This window comes from Pseudophryne corroboree, chromosome 9 (genome assembly GCF_028390025.1).
Source record: "Pseudophryne corroboree isolate aPseCor3 chromosome 9, aPseCor3.hap2, whole genome shotgun sequence".
Classification (NCBI taxonomy): Eukaryota; Metazoa; Chordata; class Amphibia; order Anura; family Myobatrachidae; genus Pseudophryne; species Pseudophryne corroboree.
Window position 1 is genome coordinate 289,715,936 of NC_086452.1, and position 26,629 is coordinate 289,742,564.

The 26,629-nt window shown below is 46.4% G+C and overlaps 1 protein-coding gene across 1 annotated transcript; it reads right to left on the reverse strand.

The window, feature by feature from the left end:
- Positions 1-500: 500 nt before the first annotated feature.
- Positions 501-26,614, reverse strand: PHETA2 (PH domain containing endocytic trafficking adaptor 2). The gene is made up of 2 exons (XM_063940347.1): positions 26,498-26,614; positions 501-1,322 (listed from the first exon to the last, which is right to left on the reverse strand). Exon 2 carries the CDS (start codon positions 1,297-1,299, stop codon positions 550-552), a length of 750 nt encoding a protein of 249 aa, XP_063796417.1. The 5' UTR covers positions 1,300-1,322; positions 26,498-26,614; the 3' UTR covers positions 501-549.
- Positions 26,615-26,629: the final 15 nt, after the last annotated feature.

Below are 26,629 nucleotides of genomic sequence, written 5' to 3' on the forward strand. Positions count from 1 at the left end.
CATGTAGGCATTATACACAGGTGCAGCGGTATGTACATGTGGGCCTTATATGCAGGTGCAGCAGTATGTACATGTGGGCATTATACACAGGTGCAGCAGTATATACATGTGGGTATTATACACAAGTGCAGCAGTATATACATGTGGCCATTATGTGTGATATTTATTTATGCTTATGCACAGTGCACCAATAGAGATATGAATGTCTTTTGGACAGGGGCACAAAGAAAAGGGGAGGGGTAAGTACTACCCAGGCCAACAGCAAATGCAAAAACAATAAACATAACTAAAGGGGTGGGGCTGGGGATGTGGTATCTGTTGGATGGGATAAGATGGAGGTTTGGCATCCATGGGGTGGGGGGGTTCCACCGCCTCTCTGGGACCACTTTAAACACAATCTATATATATATATATAGAGAGAGAGAGAGAGAGAGAGAGAGAAATAGATAAATAGGTATTTAGACAGTTAGAAATAGAAATTATGGGTGACACCCTGGGTCTTTAAGTAGATAAGTAGGTAAAATGATTTATTTATTACATGTCACTAGATCACAATTTAGCTGAGTCCTCCTGGTTTATGTGTTTCTCTTTCCACAGTATCTTTAATTCCTCAATATCTTTACCATACCACTCATGTAATTTGGAGAAACATGTTGTACCAGGACATACTGTGTTTTTCAGTGATTTTAAAGGTGTCACTGAGGGAGATGTATTGATCCAATATGCACCATGTTGATGAGGGGCAAAAGGCGTTGAAATATCCTGTAAATGTTTCTCCATGTTCGTATCTCCTATATGGGATGAATGTGTAACTATTTTTGCGGACCTGTAATTTGCCCGCCTCACTTTGGCAACAGAGCAACATTTAACTTTATGTTGATTATTTTTCCTGTGTACACTGTTCTTTTGCATTGATTCCAGCCTTCTCTCTAAATCTTTCACAACCAGTTTCATATAAGCAAAGTTAGCTCTGGTTAGAGCCTTCACCCAACATTCCATCGCCTCTTGACTGTCTGCTGCTAGGATGTAAGATTGGGAGCCAGAACCATTAAATCTGACTGTGAAACCATATTTTTCATTTGACTGACACAGTTCCACAGTGCACCCTTCTAAGACAACCAACCCTGAAGGCTCTCTGCTTTCCCGATCCTCAAAATAAAAGAGAAGGTTTCCCTTTAGGACAAACCATTGCTTCTTGTAGTTAGTGTGGCACTCTCTTTTCTTGTAAAGGTATCCAGTGTGGTCTGCTGGAGAATCACACATTGCATAATGTACCATATTTTTCTCATTTAGTTTCATGCTCAATGGTTGGAGAGGATAATCTGTGAAACAGAGAACAGCAACACAATTGAAAACCAAGTCATCCTATAAAAAAGTAAACGTTAAAAACACAAGTCATTCTCATTCAGTAGTATTTTATTGTAAACAACGTATTACCATAATTGTTATGGTTCTCTTTACAATATGAAAGTACAAAGACAAGAAAGTGTGAGCGGGAGGGTAGGAGACTTTTAGATTCACCCTTTAATAGAGTTTGAATGAGAATAATTCTAAAATAAATCTCTATACTCCTATATAGAAATGTAGAATTTGATTGCATATAAGAACCACTTGGCCCATCTATTCTGCCTTAAACAGATGTACATGCATACACTTACACACTAGGGTTATTTATTTTTATTTTATTTTTTGTCAGGAACAAATTAACCTACTAGTATATTTTTGTATTGTGGGAGTAAACCAGAGCACCTGGAGGGAATCCATGCAAACACACAGTTAGGGCCATGGTGGGAATCAAACCCATGACCTCAGTACTGTGAGGAAGTCATGCTAATGATTACTACTTCCATACTGCCCTTAGACTGGGTATGAAGACTGAGGTTGGCGGAGTATGGATACTGAATGAGTTGGATGTAGGGAGCAGGGCCGTAACTACGTGTGTGCCAAGGGGGCTTGGCACACAGCGCAGTTGCCCTGAGGGCACAACGGCCAGCGGCATGTAATGAGTCAAATTGACTCATTACATGCCGCCGAAGTCTGCGCCGTGCGCCCCGCTGTGTAGGGAGAAGAGGACCAGCGCCGGGCAGCGGAGAGAAGGAGAAGGAGGGAGGGGGAGCAGTGAGCCGCAGCAGCGCTATTTGATTGGTAGTAAGCGCCGCTGCAGCATCCCCCTCTCCTCCTGTATTGGCTGCCCGGCGCTGCTAAGGATGCTGGGATGCGGTTCCCCAGCATCCACAGCAGCGCCAGGCAACCAATACAGGAGGAGAGGGGGATGCTGCAGCGGCGCTTACTACCAATCAAATAGCGCTGCTGCGGCTCACTGCTCCCCCTCCCTCCTCCTCCTTCTCACCTCACACAGCCTGCACCGAGAGGAAGCTGCACGAGGAGCCTGTCAGCGGGGAGAAGGTAAGTATATCCTCCCTCCCTCTCTCTCTCTCTCTCACCGTCTGCCGCAATGTGTAAAATGGGGTCTCGTCTGCCGCAATGTGTAAAATGGGGTCTCGTCTGCCGCAATGTGTAAAATGGGGTCTCGTCTGACGCAATGTGTAAAATGGGGTCCCAGCTGCCGCAATGTGTAAAAAGGGGTCCCGGCTGCCGCAATGTGTAAAATGGGGTCCCGGCTGCCGCAATGTGTAAAAAGGGGTCCCGGCTGCCGCAATGTGTAAAATGGGGTCCCGGCTGCCGCAATGTGTAAAAAGGAGGCCTGGCTGCCGCAATGTGTAAAAAGGGGTCCTGGATGCCGCAATGTGTAAAAATGGGGACTGGCTGCCGCAATGTGTAAAAAGGGGGACTGGATGCCGCAATGTGTAAAAATGGGGACTGGCTGCCGCAATGTGTAAAAAGGGGGACTGGATGCCGCAATGTGTAAAAATGGGGACTGGCTGCCGCAATGTGTAAAAAGGGGGACTGGATGCCGCAATGTGTAAAAAGGAGGACTGGCTGCCGTAATGTGTAAAGAGGGGGCCTGGCTGCCGCAATGTGTAAAAAGGGGTCCTGGATGCCGCAATGTGTAAAAATGGGGACTGGCTGCCGCAATGTGTAAAAAGGGGGACTGGATGCCGCAATGTGTAAAGAGGGGGACTGGCTGCCGCAATGTGTAAAAAGGGGGACTGGCTGCCGTAATGTGTAAAAAGGGGGCCTGGATGCCGCAATGTGTAAAAAGGGTGACTGGCTGCCGCAATGTGTAAAAAGGGGGACTGGCTGCTGTAATGTGTAAAAAGGGGGACGCTGTCTATTGTAATGTATAAAAGGGGCTCTACCTGGTGTAGTCGCGCTACTGTGCAGCGTAATTTGAATAATGTAGACTACTGTGCACCGTAGTATGAATTGCTATTATTTTGTGGCCACGCCCCTTCCCCATTAAGTCACGCCCCTATCTTACATTGGGGGGGGGCGCCACTATCGTTTCTTGCACACAGCGCTAAAATGCCTAGTTACGGCACTGGTAGGGAGTGCATGTGTGTATTTCAGACAGCACACAACTCTGTGGACTAGCAACTGAACCGCTTTGTGAGTGCAAGCAATCTCACTCCATGAGAGCACTGACATCTGCAGTTAACCAGAGGGTTTCATGTGAAAGAAGCCTAAATAGGACATGTGAAGCCATAAGGTCTGTTGTCTATGGAATAATTTGAGATTGATATATATCAATCTATATCTCAATCATGTAGTGGTATACGAGACAGCACTCCAAACCAGCAAACATCTGTGGTGCAAGGTCACACACACATACTAGCTGTTCTGCCTGTTCTTCGCACAGGAGTCTCTGATTTTCACGGTTGTAAATATAAATGAGTGTTAAAAATTTGTTAAGTCTATATGGATGTAAATTTGAGATGTCTTAATTTAAGTAAATATTATTCCACGGTTCTTGGCATTACCTTAGGAGCACCAGTAGCAGACACGGTCAAAGTGACAGGACAATTTTTGTAATTTATTAAATTTTACACACTGGAGGTGTAATCCAAATATTGATCCGATTGTTCGTTTGGGCGTTATAGTTCATCGGTAATGACGTCATTATGTCAAACCCTCTTTTCACCCCCTTAGGAGAGGTTTATTAAAATTCTATTTATGTAGTTTTACTATTTCCACCTGCAGAATACCTATGTAAAATGTCAGCATCCTAGCATATCGGGAAGTAACAGAATTCGTGATAAGTGAGTGAGGGCTTTTGCATTTTTGTAGTTTATTAAATTCTACACACTGGAAGTGCAATCTAAATTTTGATCCAATTGTCCATTTGGGCGTTATCGTTCATACAACACAGACACGCATCGGTAATTAGGTCATTATGTCAACACCCTCTTTTCATCCTCTTGGGGTGGTTTATTGAAATTCTAATTACGTAGTTTTCCCATTTACTACCTGCAGAAAACCTATGTTAAATCCGCATTTTTGTAGGTTATTAAATTCTACACACTGGAGGTGCAATCCAAATTTTGCTTTTGGTTGTCTGTTTGGGTGTTATCATTCACACAATGCAAGACACGCATCTGTAATGATGTACAGTAAATATGTCAACACCATTTTCGTCCCCTTAGGGGAGATTTATTATTATTCTAGTTACGTAGTTTTTCTATTTATTACCTATGGAATACCTATGTTAAATTTCTGCTATCTAACATATTGGAGAGTAAGAGAATTAGTTATGAGTCAGTAAGTCAGTGAGGGCTGAGTGAGGGCTTTCACATTTTTGTAGTTTATATAATTCTACACACTGGTTAATTTAATTTGGTTTATTTAACACTAGTTTATTTCATTCTACACAATTTTTGATCCGATTGTCCATTTGGGCATTATCGTACACGCAACGCAATCCATGCATCGGTAATGATGTCATTATGTCAACCCCGTTTTCATCTCCTTAGGGGGGGTTTATTAAAATTCTAATTACACCGTTTTCCTTTTTCCCACCTGCAGAATACCTATGTTAAATTTCAGCTTCCTTACATATTGGGAAGAGAATTAGTGATGAGTCAGTGAGTGAGTCAGTGAATGAGGAAGGGAGGGAGGGAAGACTTTTGCATTTTTGTAGTTTATTAAATTCTACATGCTGGAGGTGCAATCCAAATTTTGATCTGATTACCCTTTTGGGCGTTCTCATTCACGCAATGCAAGACATGCATCGGTAATAATGTCATTGTGTCAACACCCTTTTCATCCACTTAGGAAAGGTTTATTAAAATTCTAATTACATAGCTTTCCTATTTCACTCCTGCATAATACCAACGTTAAATTTCAGCTTCCTAACATATCGGGAAGTAGCAGAATTAGTGATGAGTCAGTGAGTGAGTGAGTGAGTGAGTGTTTTAACATTTTCGTGGTTTATTCAATTCTACACACTGAAGGTGCAATCCAAATTCTGATCTGATTGTCCATTTCAATGTTATCGTTCACGCAATACAATCCACGCATTGGGAGGGATTTCACAGTTTTTTAGTTTATTAAATTCTACACCCTTGAGGTACAATCCAAATTTTGATCTGATTGTCCATTTGGGCGTTATCATTCACGCAACACAAGACACGAATCAGTAATGATGTCATTATGTGAAACCCTCTTTTCATCCCCTTAATGGGAATTTATTAAAATTCTAATTTACGTAGTTTTCCAATTTCCCACCTGCAGTATACCAATGTTAAATTTCAGCTTCCTAATATATCGGGAAGTAAGAGAATTAGTGATGAGTCAGTGAGTGAAGGCTTTCACATTTTTATAGTTTATTAAATTCTACACACTAAAGGTGCTTTCCAAATTTTGATCCGATTGTCCGTTTGGGAGTTATCGTTCACGCAACGCAATCCATGCATCGGTAATTACATCATTATGTCAACCCCCTTTTCATCCCCTTAGGGGGGGTTTATGAAAATTCTAATTACACCGTTTTCCTTTTTCCCACCTGCAGAATACCTATGTTAAATTTCAGCTTCCTTACATATCGGGAAGAGAATTAATGATGAGTAAGTGAGTGAGTGAGTGAGTCACTGAATGAGGGAGGGAGGGAAGGTTTTTGCATTTTTGTAGTTTATTAAATTCTACACGCTGGAGGTGCAATCCAAATTTTGATCTGATTACCCGTTTGGGCGTTATCATTCACGCAATGCAAGACATGCATCAGTAATAACGTCATTATGTCAACGCCGTTTTCATCCACTTAGGAAAGGTTTATTAAAATTCTAATTACATAGTTTTCCTATTTCCCTCCTACGTAATACCAACATTAAATTTCAGCTTCCTAACATATCGGGAAGAAATTTAGTGATGAGTCATTGCGTGAGGGAGGGAGGGGGGAGGGAGGGAGGAAAGGCTTTTGCATTTTTGTTGTTTATTAAATTCTACACACTGCTGGTGCAATCCAAATTTTGCTCTGATTGTCTGGGCGTTATTGTTCAGCGCAAAACACGCATCGGTAATTACGTAATTATGTCAACACCCTTTTCATCTCCTTAGGGGAGGTTTACTTATTTTCTAATTATGTTGTTTTCCTATTTCCTACCTGCAGAATACATATGCTAAATTTCAGCTCCCTAACATATCGGAGAGTAAGAGAATTAGTGATGAGTCAGTGAATGAGGGAGGGAGGGACGGAGGGCAGGAAGGCTTTTGCATTTTTGTAGTTTATTAAATTCTACACGCTGGAGGTGCAATCCAAATTTTGATCTGATTGCCCGTTTGGGTATTATCATTCACGCAATGCAAGACATGCATCAGTAATAACGTCATTATGTCAACTCCATTTTCATCCACTTAGGAAAGGTTTATTAAAATTCTAATTACGTAGTTTTCCTATTTCCCTCCTGCGTAATACCAACATTAAATTTCAGCTTCCTAACATATCGGGAAGACACGCATCGGTAATTACGTCATTATGTCAACACCCTTTTCATCTCCTTAGGGGAGGTTTATTTATTTTCTAATTATGTAGTTTTCCTATTTCCTACCTGCAGAATACATATGCTAAACTACTCTCCGATATGTTAGGGAGCTGAAAGAGAATTAGTGATGAGTCAGTTAGTGGGTGAGTGAGGGCTTTTGTATTTTTGTAGTTTATTAAATTCTACACACTGGAGGTGCAATCCAAATTTTCAACCGATGTCCGTTTGGGCATTATTGTTCATGCAACGTAATCTACGCATTGGTAATGATGTCATTATGTCAAACCCCTTTTCATTCCAATAGGTGGGTTTATTAAAATTCGAATTAAATGGTTTCCCTATTTTCCACCTGAAGAATACCTATGTTAAATTTCAGCTTCCTTACCTATCAGGAAGAAAATTAGTGATGAGTTAGTCAGTCAGTGAATGAGTGAGTGAGTGAGTGAGTGAGTGAGTGAGGGCCATCGCATATTTGTAGGTTATTAAGTTCTACACACTGCAGGTGCAATTCAAAGTTTGCTCCGACTGTCTGTTTGGGGCGTTATTGTTCACTCAACGCAAGGCATGCATCGGTAATGACGTGCAGAGCTGGAGTAAGGCTTTAGGGGGCCTGGGGTACTTAAGACAGGGGGCCATAAGATCTATAATATATAAACATATATCAGAGATCTGATCTGCGGTACTGTGCTCCCGCCTCCCCAGTGCACTGCCAGCCGCTCTCACGGCTCCCCTCTGCATCATCAAAATGCCGATGCTGGCGATCCAATCTGTGGTGGGTGGCGGGGCTGTGGAGGCCCTTTCAAAAAGTGGGCCCCGGGGTACTTACCCCCAGGGTCCCCCCTTAATCCGGTTCTGATGACGTCAATATGTCAACCCCTTTTAATCCCCTTAGGGGGGAGTTTATTCAAATTTGAATTTATGGCTGGTATGCTGCTTGTGGGCTGGTACCCTGCTTGTAGGCTGGTATGCTGCTTGAGGAGGCACGCTGCTTGAGAAGACACCCTGCTGCTGACCCGGAACCGGACGTGATGGGTGCACGTGCACAAGCGGAGGTACCGAGAGCAGGATGGAGGGTGCAGGGAGCCGGTCGGAGGAGTGGGGGAGAAGAACAGAGGTACCGGGAGCTGGTCGGAGGAGCGGGGGAGGACAGAGGTGCTGGGAATCAGACTGAGGTTCCGGGAGCCGGACGGGGGTGAAAGGAGCAGGACAGTGGTGTGGAGGTGCCGGGAGCAAGACCCTGATCCCCCCCCCCCCCAGTCCCAGAAGTGCAACTGCAAGAGTGCATCTGCTGGGAGCCGGGAGCAAGGACCAGGAGGGTGTTGCAGGATATAGGGGCTGGATGAAGGTGCTGAGTACACGTGCAGGACAGAAGTCCAGGAGTCGGGTGCATGTGCTGGATGAAGGTAGCAGCGGCCAGTGAGTGGGTGCTGCAGTAGGAGGTCCAATGAGATCATGGATGCGAAACCGGACAACACCATACTGTTTGATAGGGCCCACAGAGCATTGCGCCCGAAAAAGGTCTTTCTTCTGAAGCTCCCAGAAACGTGATATGTCGTCTTCACTATTATCATGTAAAGGAGTACTTTAGAGGATCATGTAGAGGAGTACTATTATCATGTACTTAATAAAGGCCGCAAATTGGACCGATTGGAATTTGATAATTCTGTGATCCAGATCTTCCCGGACTTGTCATGGTATACACTCCAGCAACGTAGATCTCTCAAGCCCCTGACAGAGGCTCTTAAAGAGAAGGGTATACGATTCCGCTGGGGCTTCCCCTTAAATATACAAGCCACCTTTGAGGGAAGACAGGTTATCTTGCACACGCCAGACGACTTGGACAATTTTTGCTCTGCACGGTTTATACCTAAACCAGCCTTGACGGAGTTGATCCAATCTTATCATCGTTTCGACCCTCCGACTCCTCCAGCCTCACGGCCATCTTGGACCCTGGTCAGCAACAGGAAACGGGGATTGACTCGGTCATCTCCGAATCACGAAGAAGTTGGGACCTGATTTATGATATTTTCTTTTTCTTTGATATGGAGTTGCCGGATGAAGTCTGGTACTGATTGGCACTGTCCGGTCGTTAGATGTCTGGTTGAGCCAATCCTGGAGTTCCACGCTAGGCCATTGCTCCTCCTACGCACCAGAGATTCTGCTTTAAAGTTTAGTCACTTAGTGATATTGCCTTTTTATGCTTGCACCCCTCCCCTTCCCCCGATAATCTTCCTGTTTGGAATTGTTGTATTCCACGGCTTTCTACAAGTTTATATTAATTTGTTCATGTAAAGATATTTGTTCCCGTTGCATTTACTACAATATGGGGGGACTGTGTTTTAAATAATACTACAGTCAGGTGATCTTTTCTTGAGTCTCCTTCGTCATGTACTGTTCTATTACTGTCCCTGGGTTGTGTCGTTTCTACTGCGCCCCAGTTGGGTCAGGCCACCTGCCTGTTTTGGCTCTTAAGTCGTGAGTATGACCTCCCTACGACTTAACAGCGGTGAAATTGCCACTTTACAGGACGTATTGCTATTGTCATATGGTTATATGTTCTCTGTATTGCTTTTTCTTCTTATGTTCTTCTTTTTCTTGCTCTCTTTCCTTTCCTTTCTTCTCTTGGTTTCTCCGCTTGTCACCATTGCAGCTGGATGTACCCAATGTGGCTGGACACCGTGCCTTCCCCGCATCTTCGGTAAGTCTATGTTACCTTTCTTACTCTTTATAGAAATCAAACCCAGTCTTTTGCATGCCTTCTGACCTTAGGCTATGTTCCTTCAACGTGAAGGGACTTAATATCCCCGAAAAGAGGTCTACTTTGCTACGGGATTTGTGGGCAGAGCGCATAGACGTTGCTTTCCTTCAGGAGACCCATTTTAAAAGTCAAGCCTCCCCTAAGTTAGGAAATTATTATTACTCGCAGGTTTTTGTAACAATAATTCCGTCAATAAATCTTTAGGGGTGGCGATTCTATTGGCACGTCGGGTCCCGATTTCAGATGTCTCCCACCTAATTCTGGAAGAAGGTCGATGCCAAGTTGTTAAATGCACAATATATAACCAGGTTTAAACTCTTGTTAATATATATGCTCCTAATCAACGCCAGAGACAGTTCCTTACTAAAATACTGCGACAGATAGAACCCATTAAAGAAGGGTGTCTAATTATGGGGGGTGACTTTAACTGGTCCTTGGATCCTGGGTTGGATTGTTTTCCTCCCTTGACTAGACGGTTGACATGCGATCACCGTCGTGTGTGCCGCCTTCTTCATGAGTTTCAGTTGATGGACTTATGGAGAACTCAGGATCCGACTGGGAAAGATGACACTTTCTTTTCTTCTCCTCACGCCCTGACTACTTCTTAGTTGAACATAGATTTCTACACCTATTTCCCTCAAGCACTCGGGCACATTACATGGTCGGATCATGCTCCAGTGTACAGTTCTGTTGCGCTTTCATCCACCTCCCCCACACAATGGTCGTGGAGGTTTAACAGTTCATTGACTCAGGATCCTTGTTTAAAGGCTAAGCTTACCTCCGCCATTTCAGAGTATATTGCGACAAATGACACTCCAGATTTTAGTGCAGTCACGATTTGGGAAGCACACAAATGTGTAATTCGAGGTAGAAGTATACAGCTTGGCTCTCAACTGAAGGAGCGAATGGCACGGAGGCTACAGCTCATTGAGGGAATAGCGACTTTAGAGGCCTCGCGCCAGTCCTCCCTTGATGAAGGGGTTTTTCTGGAACTAACTAAGGCCCGTCAAGCCCTTAATACATTTTTATGGGATAAAACCAAATTGGGAATGACTAAATGTTGGCCTTTGACAGAATTGATTGGCAGTTCATGGTTGGTTTGCTTGAGCACATGGGTCTGGGTCCGACCTGTCTTAGTCGTATATTAGCTCTTTATAAGTTACCGTCAGCTAGGGTCTGAGTGAATGGTGCCCTCTCTGCTCCCTTTTTGATACGGAACGGAACGAGACAAGGCTGCCTCTTGGCCCCGCTCATATTTGTTCTCTGCATGGAGGCACTCGCGAGAGCAATTCGGGCTAACCCGAACATTCACGGTGTATGGGCTGGAAAGCGGGAGCACAAACTGGCACTGTATGCAGATGACCTTTTAGCCACTCTGACGGACCCGGTGACTTCACTCCCAGCCCTTATGCAAGAATTCGATAAGTTCAACTTGCTTTCCAATTTCAAGGTAAATTTCACTAAGTCTGTGGCCTTGAATATTTCAACGCCCACACGGGTACTTGAGGGAATTCGAGACTTGTTCCCGTTTCAGTGGCATCCTACTCAGCTAAAGTATCTGGTAGTTCTCTTGACTAAAGACCTTACTGATTTATACCGCGTAATTTTCTTCCCCTACAGCATAAGATTACTACGGACCTTCATAAATGGTCTACACTCCAATTTACTTGGCTGGGGAGGATTAACACGGTGAAGATGACAATTCTCCCTAAAGTTTTGTATTTACTGCAAACGTTGCCCATAACAGTGCCTACTTCCTTTTTCACTACTTTGCAGTCATCTGTCGGTCGTTTTATTTGGGGGCAGAGAGGGCACCGACTCTCCCAATTCACACTGACACGTACTCGTAAGGACGGTGGTCTACAATTACCTCATTTTATTAGCTATTATTACGCTGTGCATCCGTCCAGAGTTCTTGATATGACCAGCTTCCCCCTATACTAAGCAGTGGCCACTAATAGCTGAAGCGACCGCGGGGACCCCTTTATTTATTCTCCCCTGGCTTAAAAAAATTCCACGCACTAAACATCCCACCCTAGACCCAACCCTTAAGATATGGAAGAAATTTAGTTACAAAGACTCTTTTAGCCCGAGCCCCTCCTTGCCGACGCCTTTATTATTTAATCCAGACCTACCCGCGAATCCTCTCTCCCTGTCTCCGACATCAGTATGGGCTACAGCTGGCATCTCTCAGTTGAGTCACCTGATTGGTCCGGCGGGTTTCCACCCCTTCGCAGACTTGCAACGATCTTGTAGTCTACCGCCTAATTCTTTTTGGGCTTATCTACAAATTCGGCATTGTATTGCTGCAATACCGGCTCGTGTGGTGGGATGGGGGCCGACGGTTTTCGAATCCTTGTGTCTCTCTGAGAATCTGCCACGACACCTAATATCTTTATTGTACAGACTATGCCTGGCGAGCACTCCTGCTCAACCCTTGGCATTCGTTACAGCTTGGCATGAGGATTTGGAAGGGAGTCTCGCATTTTTCAGTACACATTTGCTAGTTCATCTTCACTTCAAGTTTTGGAGACACAATACAAAGTGATATCGAGATGGTATAGATGCCCAGACCGGGTCCACCACATGTTTCTGAATGTTCCGGATGTCTGCTGGAGGTGTGGCCGGTCTCGCGGCACTACTTGCCATATTTGGTGGCGGTGCCCGGGACTGGCTTCATTCTGGCAACATGTTCACTCTATCACCAGGCGTATCACGGGACTCCCTATACCAGAGACACCTGAGTTTTGGCTACTTAATTCAATTGACCTTCCACTATCCCAGTTTAAAAATTCTCTATTGCGACATTTAATGAATGCTGCTAGGGCGACCATTCCGTGTTTCTGGAGATCTCAGACACAGCCTCCTATTACTAAGTGGTTCCAAAGAATCAATTACTATATGGTAATGGAAGACCTGACGTCTTCTTCTGGACAGTCTGCGTCTCGATTTGCAGCTGTCTGATTGGATTGGCTGGAATTCAAAGAGACGCAGGAATAAAAAACCTTTTTACGACTCTCCCCGCCCTACGACATCTTAGGGTTGCGATGGTGATAGCGGTTCTTTCCTCTTTCTCTTTTTTTTTTCTCTGTCTTTCCCTTTTCCAATCTTCTCTGCTTACTGTGTGTACTATTTTTTTCTTGTTATTGCTACTTGAAGATAACGCAGTGTATTGTCTTAAGTTACGTGGGCTAACGATTTCATACATTGCTTTCGTCTTATGTCTTATTTTTTGTATTTTTAGTCTGCGATTGAAATGACAGCACTTGTTACACTAATGCTTGTGTTACATGCAATGCTTTTGAGCTGTGTACTGTTATCTCTTTATTAATAAAACACAATTTGGATAAAAAAAGAAGTACACCAGGATGAGGATATGGGTGTTGCTGGCACTGAGGAAGTTAACGATGAGGATTCTTATGTGGTTTATTTAAATCAGGCACCGGGGGAGACACTTGTTGTCCGTGGGATGAATAAGCCATTGTGATGCCTGGGCAAAATACCAAAAAAGCCACCTCTTCAGTGTGGAATTATTTCTCCACAAATCCGGACAACAGGTGTCAAGCTGTGTGTTGCCTCTGTCAATCTGAAATAAGTAGAGGTAGGGACGTTAACCATCTAGGAACATCCTCCCTTATACGTCACCTGCAGTGCATTCATCAGAAGTCAGTGTCAAGTTGTGAAACATTGGGTAAGAGCATAAGCAGTCCACTGACACTTAAATCCCTTCATCGTCTTGTACCCAAGCTCCTGCAAGCCACACCACCAACTCCCTCAGTGTCAACTTCCTATTCAGTCAGGAACATCAGTAGTCCTGCAGGCCATGTCACTGGCAAGACTAAGGAGTCTTCTCCTAACCAGGATTCCTCCGTAGGATCCTTGAGTGGTACGCCTGCTGTTGCTGCCACTGCTGTTGTTGCTGCTGGGAGTCGATTATCATCCAAAAGGGGAAGTCGGAAGACCACTTGTACTACTTCAACTAAGCAATTGACTGTTCAACAGTCCTTTGTGAGGAAGGTGAAATATGACAGCAGTCATCCTTTTGCAAAGCGGATAACTGAGGCCTTGACAGATATGTTGGTGTTAAACGTGCGTCCGGTATCTGCCATTAGTTCAGTGGGACTTAGAGAATTGTTTGAGGTACTGTGTCCCCGGTATCAAATCCCATCTAGGTTCCACTTCACTAGGCAGGCGATACCGAGAATGTACAGAGACGTCCTCAGTGTCCTAAAAAAATGCAGTTGTATCCACTGTCCACTTAACCACAGCCATGTGGACAAGTGGAACAGGGCAGACTAAGGACTATATGACTGACAGCCCACTGGGTAGATATGGTCTCCCGCAACAACAACAGCAGCGGCACCAGTAGCAGCATCTCGCAAACGCCAACTCATTCCTAGGCAGGCTACGATATGTATCACCGCTTTCCGTAAGAGGCACACCGCTGACAACCTCTTATGGAAACTGAGGGACATCACTGCACAATGGCTTACCCCAAATAGGCTCTCCTGGGGATTTGTAATATCGGACAATGCCACCAATATTGTGTGTGCATTACATCTGGGCAAATTCCAGCACGTCTCATGTTTTGCACATACAATTCATTTGGTGGTGCAGAATTTTTTTGAAAAATGACAGGGGCGTGCAGGAGACTCTTTCGGTGGCATGAAAAAAAATAAGATTTTACTTACCGGTAAATCTGTTTCTCGTAGTCCGTAGTGGATGCTACGTCCTAGTGGATGCTGGGGACTCCGTAAGGACCATGGGGATTATACCAAAGCTCCCAAGCGGGCGGGAGAGTGCGGATGACTCTGCAGCACCGAATGAGCAAACACAAGGTCCTCCTCAGCCAGGGTATCAAACTTGTAGAACTTTGCAAAAGTGTTTGAACCCGACCAAGTAGCTGCTCGGCAAAGCTGTAATGCCGAGACCCCTCGGGCAGCCGCCCAAGAAGAGCCCACCTTCCTTGTGGAATGGGCTTTTACTGATTTTGGCAGCGGCAATCCAGCCGCAGAATGAGCCTGATGAATCGTGTTACAGATCCAGCGGGCAATAGTTTGCTTTGAAGCAGGAGCACCCAACTTGTTGGATGCATACAGGATAAACAGCGACTCAGTTTTCCTGACTCTAGCCATTCTGGCTACATAAACCTTCAAAGCCCTGACCACATCTAGTAACTCGGAATCCTCCAAGTCACGAGTATCCACAGGCACCACAATAGGTTGGTTCATATGAAAAGATGACACCACTTTTGGCAGAAATTGCGGACGGGTCCGCAATTCTGCCCTGTCCATATGGAAAACCAGATAGGGGTTTTATGTGACAAAGCCGCTAATTCTGACACACGCCTAGCTGAAGCCAAGGCTAATAGCATGACCACCTTCCACGTGAGAAATTTTAACTCCACGGTTTTAAGTGGCTCAAACCAGTGTGACTTCAGGAAACTCAACACCACGTTAAGATCCCAAGGTGCCACTGGAGGCACAAAAGGGGGCTGAATATGCAGCACTCCCTTAACAAACGTCTGAGCTTCAGGTAGAGAAGCCAATTCTTTTTTAAAGAAAATGGATAGGGCCGAAATCTGGACCTTAATGGTACCCAATTTTAGGCCCAAAGTCACTCCCGACTGTAGGAAGTGAAGGAAACGGCCGAGCTGGAATTCCTCCGTAGGGGCATTCCTGGCCTCACACCAAGCAACATATTTTCGCCATATACGGTGATAATATTTAGCCGTCACGTCCTTCCTAGCCTTTATCAGCGTAGGAATAACCTCATCCGGAATGCCTTTTTCTGCTAGGATCCGGCGTTCAACCGCCATGCCGTCAAACGCAGCCACGGTAAGTCTTGGAACAGACAGGGCCCCTGTTGCAACAAGTCCTGTCTTAGAGGCAGAGGCCATGGGTCCTCTGTGAGCATTTCTTGCAGCTCTGGATACCAAGTCCTTCTTGGCCAATCCGGAACAATGAGTATTGTTCTCACTCCTCTTCTTCTTATGATTCTCAGCACCTTGGGTATGAGAGGAAGAGGAGGAAATACATAAACCGACTGGAACACCCACGGGGTCACTAGTGCGTCTACAGCTATCGCCTGAGGGTCTCTAAACCTGGCGCAATACCTCTGTAGCTTTTTGTTGAGGCGGGATGCCATCATGTCTACTTGTGGCAGTTCCCACCGACTCGCAATCAGCGTGAAGACTTCTTGATGAAGTCCCCACTCTCCCGGGTGGAGGTCGTGCCTGCTGAGGAAGTCTGCTTCCCAGTTGTCCACTCCCGGAATGAACACTGCTGACAGTGCACTTACGCGATTCTCCGCCCAGCGAATAATTCTGGTGGCTTCCGTCATCGCCATCCTGCTCCTTGTGCCGCCTTGGCGGTTTACATGAGCCACTGCGGTGATGTTGTCTGACTAAATCAGCACCGATTGGTCGCAAAGCAGGGTCTCCGCTTGACGTAGGGCGTTGTATATGGCCCTTAGTTCCAGGATATTGATGTGAAGGCAAGTCTCCTGACTTGACCACAGACCTTGGAAATTTCTTCCCTGTGTGACTGCTCCCCACCCTCGTAGGCTTGCGTCCGTGGTCACCAGGACCCAGTCTTGAATGCCGAATCTGCGGCCCTCGAGAAGGTGAGCACTCTGCAGCCACCACAGGAGAGACACCCTGGCCCTGGGGGATAGGGTGATCAGCCGATGCATTTGTAGATGTGATCCGGACCACTTGTCCAACAGATCCCATTGTAAGGTCCTCGCATGGAACCTGCCGAAGGGAATGGCCTCATATGATGCCACCATCTTTCCCAGGACTCGCGTGCAGTGATGCACCGACACCTGTTTTGGTTTTAATAGGTCTCTGACCAGTGTCATGAGCTCCTGAGCCTTCTCCATCGGGAGATAAACCCTCTTCTGGCCTGTGTCCAGAATCATGCCCAGGAAGGGCAGACGAGTCGTAGGAATCAACTGCGACTTTGGAATATTTAGAATCCAGCCGTGCTGTTGTAACACTTCCCGAGAGCGTGCTACGCTGATCAGCAACTGCTCTCTGGACCTCGCCTTTATGAGGAGATCGTCCAAGTATGGGATAATTGCGACTCCTTGCCGTCGCAGGAGCACCATCATTTCCGCCATTACCTTGGTAAATATTCTCGGTGCCGTGGAGAGACCAAACGGCTACGTCTGGAATTGGTAATGACAATCCTGTACCACAAATCTGAGGTACTCCTGATGAGGTGGATAAATGGGGACATGAAGGTAAGCATCCTTTATGTCCAGAGACACCATAAAATCCCCCCCTTCCAGGCTTGCGATGACCGCTCTGAGCGATTCCATCTTGAACTTGAACCTTTTCAGGTATATGTTCAGGGATTTTAAATTCAATATGGATCTGACCGAACCGTCCGGTTTCGGTACCACAAACATGGTCGAATAGTAACCCTTTCCTTGTTGAAGGAGGGGAACCTTGACCACCACCTGCTGAAGATACAATTTGTGAATTGCAGCCAACACTATTTCCCTCTCTAAGGGGGAAGCTGGCAGGGCCGATTTGAGGTAACGGTGAGGGGGCATCTCTTCGAATTCCAGCTTGTATCCCTGAGACACAATCTCTATAGCCCAGGGATCCACATGGGAGTGAACCCATTTGTGGCTGAAATTTCGGAGATGCGCCCCCACCGGGCCTAGCTCCGCCTGTGGAGCCCCAGCGTCATGCGGTGGATTTAGTGGAAGCCGGGGAGGACTTCTGTTCCTGGGAACTAGCTGTATTGTGCAGCTTCTTTCCTCTACCCCTGCCTCTGGCAAGAAAGGACGCACCTCGGACTTTCTTGCCTTTTTGTGATCGAAAGGACTGCATTTGGTAATACGGTGCTATCTTAGGTTGTGAGGGAACATATGGCAAAAAATTTGACTTTCCAGCCATAGCTGTGGAGACCAGGTCCGAGAGACCCTCCCAAAACAACTCCTCACCCTTGTAAGGTAAAACCTCCATGTGCCTTTTTGAGTCGGCATCGCCTGTCCATTGCCGAGTCCACAGGACCCTTCTGGCAGAAATCGACATTGCATTTATTCTAGAGCCCAGTAGGCTAATGTCTCTTTGAGCATCTCTCATATATAGGACAGCGTCTTTAATATGCCCCAGGGTCAGTAATATAGTATCCTTGTCCAAGGTATCAAGTTCCTCAGATAAGGTATCCGTCCATGCTGCTACAGCACAACACATCCAGGCCGACGCAATCGCCGGCCTTAGTAAGGTACCTGAATGTGTATAAATGGACTTCAGGGTACCCTCCTGCTTTCTATCCGCAGCATCTTTTAGGGTGGCCGTATCCTGTGACGGCAGGGCTACCCTCTTGGATAAGCGTGTTAAAGCTTTGTCTACCCTAGGGGAGGATTACCAGCGTAACCTGTCCGTTGGCGGGAAAGGATACGCCATAAGCATCCGTTTGGAAATCTGCATTTTTTTATCTGGAGATTCCCAAGCCTTTTCACATAACTCATTTAGCTCATGTGAAGGGGGAAAGGTCACCTCTTGCCTTTTTTCCCCATACATATAAATCCTCTTGTCAGGGACTGGGGTTTCCTCTGTGATGTGCAACACATCCTTAATTGCTATAATCATATAACGGATGGCTTTAGCCAGTTTAGGCTGTAACTTTGCATCATCGCCATTGACACTGGAGTCAGAATCCGTGTCGATATCTGTGTCAACAATTCGGGATAGTGGGCGCTTCTAAGACCCTGACGGCCTCTGCGACATAGGATCAGGCATGGGCTGAGACCCCGGCTGTCCTAAGGCTTCAGCTTTATCCAACCTTTTATGCAAGGAAGTAACATTATCATTTAAAACCTTCCACATATCCATCCAATCGGGTGTCGGCGCCGTCGGCGGCGACCCCACATTCATTTGTTCCCGCTCCGCTTCCACATAGCCTTCCTCGTCAAACATGCCGACACAAGCGTACCGACACCACACACACAGGGGATGCTCTTTTTGAAGACAGTTCCCCCACAAGGCCTTTTGGAGAGACAGAGAGTATGCCAGCACACACCCCAGCGCTATATGTCCCAGGAATCACACAGTAACTTAGTGTTAACCCAGTAGCTGCTGTATATACTGTTTTTGCGCCTAATTTATGTGCCCCCCCTCTCTTTTTACCCTCTTCTACCGTGTTTCTGCAGGGGAGAGCCTGGGGAGCTTCCTCTCAGCGGAGCTGTGGAGAGAAAATGGTGCTGGTGAGTGCTGATGAAGAAGCCCCGCCCCCTCAGCGGCGGGCTTCTGTCCCGCGTTTCTGTGTAAAAATATGGCGGGAGCCCATGCATATATACAGTGCCCAACTGTATATATGCCCACTTTTGCCAAGAGGTCTCTAATTACTGCCCAGGGCGCCCCCCCCCCCCTGCGCCCTGCACCCTACAGTGACCGGAGTATGTGGGTGTAGTGTGGGAGCAATGGCGCACAGCTGCAGTGCTGTGCGCTACCTCAGTATGAAGACTGGAGTCTTCTGCCGCCGATTTCGAAGTCTTCTTGCTTCTTTCACCGGCTTCTGTCTTCCGTCTCTGCGAGGGGGACGGCGGCGCGGCTCCGGGATCGGACGACAAAGGGTGAGATCCTGTGTACGATCCCTCTGGAGCTAATGGTGTCCAGTAGCCTAAGAAGCAGGACCTATCTTCAGTGAGTAGGGCTGCTTCTCTCCCCTCAGTCCCACGTAGCAGAGAGTCTGTTGCCAGCAGATCTCTCTGAAAATAAAAAAACCTAACAAAATACTTTCTTTTATAGCAAGCTCAGGAGAGCTCACTAAGTAGCACCCAGCTCGTCCGGGCACAGATTCAAACTGAGGTCTGGAGGAGGGACATAGAGGGAGGAGCCAGAGCACACCAGTATCCAAATTCTTTCTTAAAGTGCCCTGTCTCCTGCGGAGCCCGTCTATTCCCCATGGTCCTTACGGAGTCCCCAGCATCCACTAGGACGTTAGAGAAATTGTGGGCCACTTTCAGCATGCAGCCACCGCGTGCCAAAGACTGGAGCGCCATCAAACACTTCTGAACCTGTCCTGTCATCACCTGAAGCAAGAAGTAGAAACGAGGTGGAATTCAACACACTATATGCTTCAGAGGATGGAGGAGCAACAAAAGGCCATTCAAGCCTATGCATCCACCTATGATATAGACAAAGGAGGGGGAATGCAACTGACTCAAGCGCAGTTGAGAATGATTTCTGTCTTGTGCAAGGTTCTCCAGTCCTTCGAACTTGCCACATGTGAAGTCAGTTCAGACACTGCCATTCCTCTCATCAGGCTTTTGCAGAAGCAGCTGGAGAAATTGAAAGAGCTAAGATGGAGCGATTCCGCAAAGTATGTGGGACTTGTGGATGGAGCCCTTCATTTTCTTTGCCAGGATTCAAGGGTGGTCAATTTGTTGAAATGAGGGCACTACATTTTGGCCACCGTGCTGGATTCTAGGTTTAAAGCCTACGTTGTATCTCTATTTCCGGCAGACACAAGTCTGCAAAGGTTCGAAGACCTGCTGGTGAGAAAATTGTCAACTCAAGCGGAACGTGACCCATCAACAGCTCCTCCTTCACTTTCTCCCCCAACTGGGGCTGCAAGTCAAAGGATAAGATTTCCTAGCCAACCCGCTGACAGTGATGCAGGGCAGTCAGGAGCGAGTGCTGAAGGACCTGCCAATGATTACTGATATGTCTACTGTCACTGCATATGATTCTGTCACCATTGAAAAAAATGGTGGAGGATTATATGAGTGACAGCATCCAAGGAGGCATGTCAGACAGTACGTACGTATACTGGCAGGAAAAAGAGGCAATTTGGATGCCCTTGCACAAACTGGCTTTATTTTACCTAAGTTCCCCCCACCCCCCCAACCCTCCAGTGTGTACTCCGAAAGAGTGTTGGGCCCTTCCACCCACCCTTGCTTATACAACATAGGGGTGGGTGGGAGGGCCCAAGGACAATTCCATCTTGCACCTCTTTTTCTTCTTTGCATCACGTGCTGTTTGGGGCTTAGTTTTTTTAAGTGCCATCCTGTCTGCAACTGCAGTGCCACTGCTAGATGGGCCAGGTGTTTGTGCCGCACACTTGTGTCGCTTAGCTTAGTCATACAGCCACCTCGGTGCAACCTTTTGGCCTAAAAACAATATTGTGAGGTGTGAGGTGTGAGGTGTTCAGAATAGACTGGAAATGAGTGGAAATTAATGTTATTGAGGTTAATAATACCATAATGTTATTGAGGTTAATAATACCATAGGAGCAAATTTTAGCTGTTTTTATGTTTTTTTTTTAAATCATCCAGATCCAAAACATGAAAGGGTGGTTTTGGCAAAACCAATCCAAAACCAAAACACAGGCGGGGAATTAGAACCAAAACACAAGCGGGGAATTAGAACCAAAACACGAAAAGTGCCCGCCGCACATCTATACTAAAAACAATATTGTGAGGTATTCAGAATAGACCGGAAATGAGTGGAAATGAATGTTATTGAGGTTAATTATACTTTAAGAACAAAATAACCCCAAATTCTGTGATTTTTAGCTGTTTTTATGTTTGTTTGTTTGTTTTAAAAAAAATACCGATCCAAAACTAAAACCCGAAAGGTTTGTTTTGGCAATACCAATCCATATCCAAAACACGAAAAGGAGATTCAGATCTAAAACCAAAACACAAAACCCGAAAAGTGTCCGGTGCACATCTGTAATATCTACATCCCCCATACAAAGATACTGTGCAAACATATGCAAATAACTCTGCTGGCAGGATGTGTATTGAGATGCCCATCGGTGGATTTGCTTTTTCAGCATCTGATTGTAGATCCTTTGATAATTGGCCATCTGAGTATGCCTATGGTCACTCAGAATGGCTGATTGTACTGAGTCATTGGAGCCATCTTTAGTGCTTATAGGATCACAGATGCAGGTAGTATTATGCCACGAGAACAGCCATGACATGCCTGCATTTTTGCCAACCCCAAATGGTCCCTTTCTGTCAGTCACTTTGTGAATGAATCCTCGCTGTGAACAATTACAGTAATGAACTGCCACATGCACTGTGCAGTCAGATGTACAACTACGAATCAGGCCAAGGATACAGAGCATATTCCCCACACACTAGAATTCCATAAGGTGGATTGCGCTTTACTTGCTGGACATCTAATCTACAATACCATCTGTGTACAGAGAAGAGTCAGCCTACCCGGTTTTATACTTACCGCAGCATCACGCCCTACACCAACGGGCTGGAAATGACCTATACCGCGCTGATTGGGAGAGCGAGGTGAGCTGTGACGGGACACATTGTGGCAGGTAAGAGCTTAACGCTCTTTGCACTGGTTAGTGCCTGGTGTACACCCAGCCCCCACTACCTCGCCCTGGACAAACCTCCCATCTTATTACATATAAACGGCATAAGGACATTTACTGCAAATTACACTGATCCAGCGTAGAGATAGACTGTGACAACTGAGTGTCTCCGCTGTTCAATCTTCATATTTACCGATTGGGAGGCGTTTAATCAGTTTAGCGTTAAGATAGACTGTGACAACTGAGTGTCTCTGCTATTAACATTAATATTGCACAACATTTATCAATCTACACCAATGGATGGTAACATTTTCAGGTTATTTATTCAAGCATAAGCGCAAAGAAAAAACTATACCCACATGTGGATATATAGAGATATAAGTGTATGATCTGTATTTTATGTGAATATATTGTTGTTCCCAATTTTTATTAAAATATATTTTATTAACTAAATGGTGTGTCTAGGTCAGAGGTTCCCAAACTGTATGCCGTGGCTCCCTGGGGTGCCTCGGGACACTTGCAGGGGTGCCCTGGGTTGGTGGTCCAGGACCAATTCAAATTATTCATGGTCCATATAATAGGCAAAACCAGTGCTGGTGGCTGCCAGTCATAAAATATGTGGCCAAACAGAAGCAAATCTTGTCCCTCACCACACAACTGACCCTAAGGATGACATGTAAACGCGATCTACTTAATATAATATTTCTTTCTAAATTTCTCAATAAGAAATTTTTGGTCTAGGGGTGCCGTGAAAAAAATTCTGATATTCTAGGGCGCCGTGATTAAAAAAAGTTTGGGAACCACTGGTCTAGGTTAATCGCCAGCTGGATCTGTAATATATGGAAATACTATCTGACTGCAAAGAGATTTCATTACCTTGGATAAATAAAGGGTTCCCCACTCTCTGCTGTGGTGCGCTCTAACTTGTCTTGAATGTTTCTGTTGCTGCTAGTGATTCTGAAGAAAAAAGTGGAGTGTGACTGTAGTAGCTATTCCAATGTGTTTCTGCACAGAGGAACCGTCTTCACACATAGGGGTGTATTCCAGGGACGTGCAGTGAGGTAGATGGCTCAGAAGTAGGGAGGCCAATCCTGGGGCATTTTTTCAATTCGGGATTGAAAAATGCTAAATCCCGGGATTGCAGTAGCAGACCCTCCAACATGACCCGCCCCACTAGGTACAAAATGCTCTGTTCCTGGACTTCCCTCTTAATTTATGATTTCCATCACCTGTGTTGAACTAGTTAAATGATAAGAAATCTGTTTCTTCACAGGTGATGGCAATAATAAATTAAGAGGGAAGTCCAGAAACAGAGCATTTTGTACCTAGTGGGGCGGGTCATGTTGGGAGGGTATGCAGTAGGGATCAGTGTAGGGAGCAGGGAGAGTATATGTGGAGGGCAGCAAGGGAGGGTGGGTGTAGGGAGCATGTAAGGAGCAGGAAGGGAGGGTGGGTGTAGGGAGCAGCCAGAGACTGGGTGTAGGGAGCATGTAAGGAACAGGAAGGGAAGGTGGGTGTAGGGAGCAGCAGGAGACTGGGTGTAGGGAGCATGTAAGGAACAGGAAGGGAGGGTGGGTGTAGGGAGCAGCAGGAGACTGGGTGTAGGGAGCATGTAAGGAACAGGAAGGGAAGGTGGGTGTAGGGAGCAGCAGGAGACTGGGTGTAGGGAGCATGTAAGGAACAGGAATGGAAGGTGGGTGTAGGGAGCAGCAGGAGACTGGGTGTAGGGAGCATGTAAGGAACAGGAAGGGAGGGTGGGTGTAGGGAGCAGCGGGAGACTGGGTGTAGGGAGCATGTAAGGAACAGGAAGGGAGAGAGGGAGGATGTCTGGAGCAGTGAGGGAGTGTGGGTGTAGGTAGCGATATCACTTACTAATTAGGCGGGCCGCGGGCTGCAGCCATAGACACACACATACACTGACCGCGCTGGCCACATTTCAAATGTAGCGCTGGCCGCCAGTCAGTCAGAACTGGCAGTCCGGCAGCCAATCAGGAGCCGCAGCTGCTGCTGCTTCCCTGATTGGCTGCTGGTCTGCCAGCGCTGATTGGCTGGCGGCCGGCGCTACATTTGAAATGCCGCCAGCGCGGTCAGTGTGTGTGTGTCTCCATAGCTGCTGTAACTACCTCGCTGACAGCCGGGCAGCGCTGTGCTATAGTGCTCAGCGCTGTCCAGCAAAACTGCGCATGCACACTTTAATCCCGTGAATCCCGGCATTTTTGGGCCCAAATCCCGGGATCCCGCCGATCCCGGGATTGGCCTCCCTACACAGAAGGCACTGGCTAGTACCAGAGCCAGATTTACACACAATATATGAGTCAAAGGTTTCATGTGTGCATTATACACAGGCATACCTCCCAACTTTGCTTTGAAGCAGGGAGGGATACCATCGCGCGCACCCGAAATTAGGGGGCGTGGCCTATCGGAAAGGGGACAATGCCTCACGGCAAGTGCTGCTACTGCAAGCCATGCCTCCGTTTTCGTCACTATGGGGGCATGAACAGCGCTGAGAGAGCTGCTGGCCATGCCCCCTGTCCCTCTCTGCCGGGAATAGACACTGTGCACATGCGCACATCATCTTTTCACTGCTGCTCTGCTCAAAGCAGCGAGTGACAGGGGGGATCTCCCAACTGCCCCCCACCGCGGGGCACTGCGGCCCGCGGGTGGGACAGCGGGACAGACCGTGAAAATCGGGACTGTCCCGCCAAAATCGGGACAGTTGGGAGGTATGCACAGGTGCCGCAGTATATACTGCTGGAAAATATGGTGAGGTTTGATCAGAGATGTGCAGAAAAGAGGCACTGCCTCACCTGTCAGAGACTTTTTACTGTAGAATTTTCACACAAAAAAAATGATCAGAATAATACAAAGAATATATTTTGAATATATTCTTTGTATTTTTCATATACTTTATATCAGGCATGTCCAACCTGCGGCCCTCCAGCTGTTGTGAAACTACATATCCCAGCATGCCCTGACACTGTTTTGCTGTCAGAGAATGCTAAAGCTGTGTCAGGGCATGCTGGGATGTGTAGTTTCTCAACAGCTGGAGGGCCGCAGGTTGGACATGCCTGCTTTATATAGTCAAAACTCTGGCTCTGCCTCACCTCACCACATGTCACTGGTCTATTCATGTAGCAGAGAAAAGCCCTGTTTTTTGGCTATTCACAGAGCGGGTTACCATGAAGAAGTTTCTGACTTCTCCATCGCCACCTCCGCTCTGCGGCTTAATCACGTCACCATACTTTAATATGGTGAGTGCGATTCATGAAGGAACGGAAAACTCAGCTTTCCACTTCTCCATGGAGTTTAGATTCACAATCTCTGGAGGGGTGCAGCTACGTGTCAATGCCGCGATCGTGAACCACGTCCCCATTTTACGTCACTGCTCCGTAAATAAACGCTGTGCGTATCCGCTGCAGAGCAGCGAGTGACAGAAGCCTCCCAACTGCCCCCCACTGTGGGACACTCCCCCAAAAATGAGACTGTCCAGTGAAAATCGGGAGAGTTGGGAGGTATGACTAAGCAGTGAAAAGAGTGGAGATATGAGCCAGTGGAGAAGTTTCCCATGGCATCCAATCAGCCGCTCTGTATCATTTTATAGAATGCAAATTATAAATGTTACTTTAATGCTAATTGGTTGCCATGGGCAACTTCTCCACAGTCTCACTTCTCCACCCTTTTCACTGTTTAGTACATCTCCCCCTTAATATACAATACAAAAAGAAATCAATGACATTGCAGACAGACTATACAGATACATTAAACACTAAAATAACAAGTGATTAAACACATATAGAGCCATACCTCCCAACATGACCCTCTCCAGGAGGGCCAGAGGGGGTCATTCTGACCCGATCGCACGCTGCAGTTTATCGCAGCGGAGCGATCGGGTCAGATCTGCACATGCGTCGGCGTTGCAGGGCCGCGACGATCGCCTTTGCCTGATTGGCAGGCAGAAGCGGTCGCTGGGCGGGACGGCGGCTTTTGGCCGCCGTTTCGTGGGCGCGGTCCGGCCAAAGCAGGCGTGGCCGGACCCAACGGGCTGCGGGCCGGGGAGCAATGAGTTGCTCCCGGCCAGCACGCTAAAGCTGCGATGGTCGGGAGCTACTCTTGAAGTGCAAAGGCATCACTTCTGCAGGGGGGGGCAGCACTGTCCCCCCCCGCATGTCAGTGTGAATGATTGTAGCTGTGCTAAATTGGATGCGCTGCTTCTGGACTTTTCTCTTAATGTATGATTGCCGGCCCCTGTTTTGAACAGGTTAATGGATAAGAAAGGTGTTTCAGCACATGTGATGGCAATCATACATTAAGAGAAAAGTCCAGGAGCAAAACATTGTGTCCCTCCTGGAGAGGGTCACGTTGGGATGTATGCAGATCTATGATCTTATTTAAGAAACATTTTAATGAATTAGCATTTTTTTTAAATATGTATTTTTCTTGAGTATGTTTATAGAAATAAGCTTTATTATTTAAAGGTAAGTGAAGCAACATAACATGTTGAGAATAATAAGGTACAAAAGTACTCTGTGTCCAAGTTGCATTGACAGGCCAGTGAATCTCACCTGGTCTTGTACACCGGAGTTCCTCCCGTCTGTTTTTCCTATATTCTCTCCCCGGCTGCCTGTGTTGTTGTTTCCACACTCCCAACAAGTTTGCTGCAGTTTTTCAGCTTCACTTATGAGCTACATAGAAAT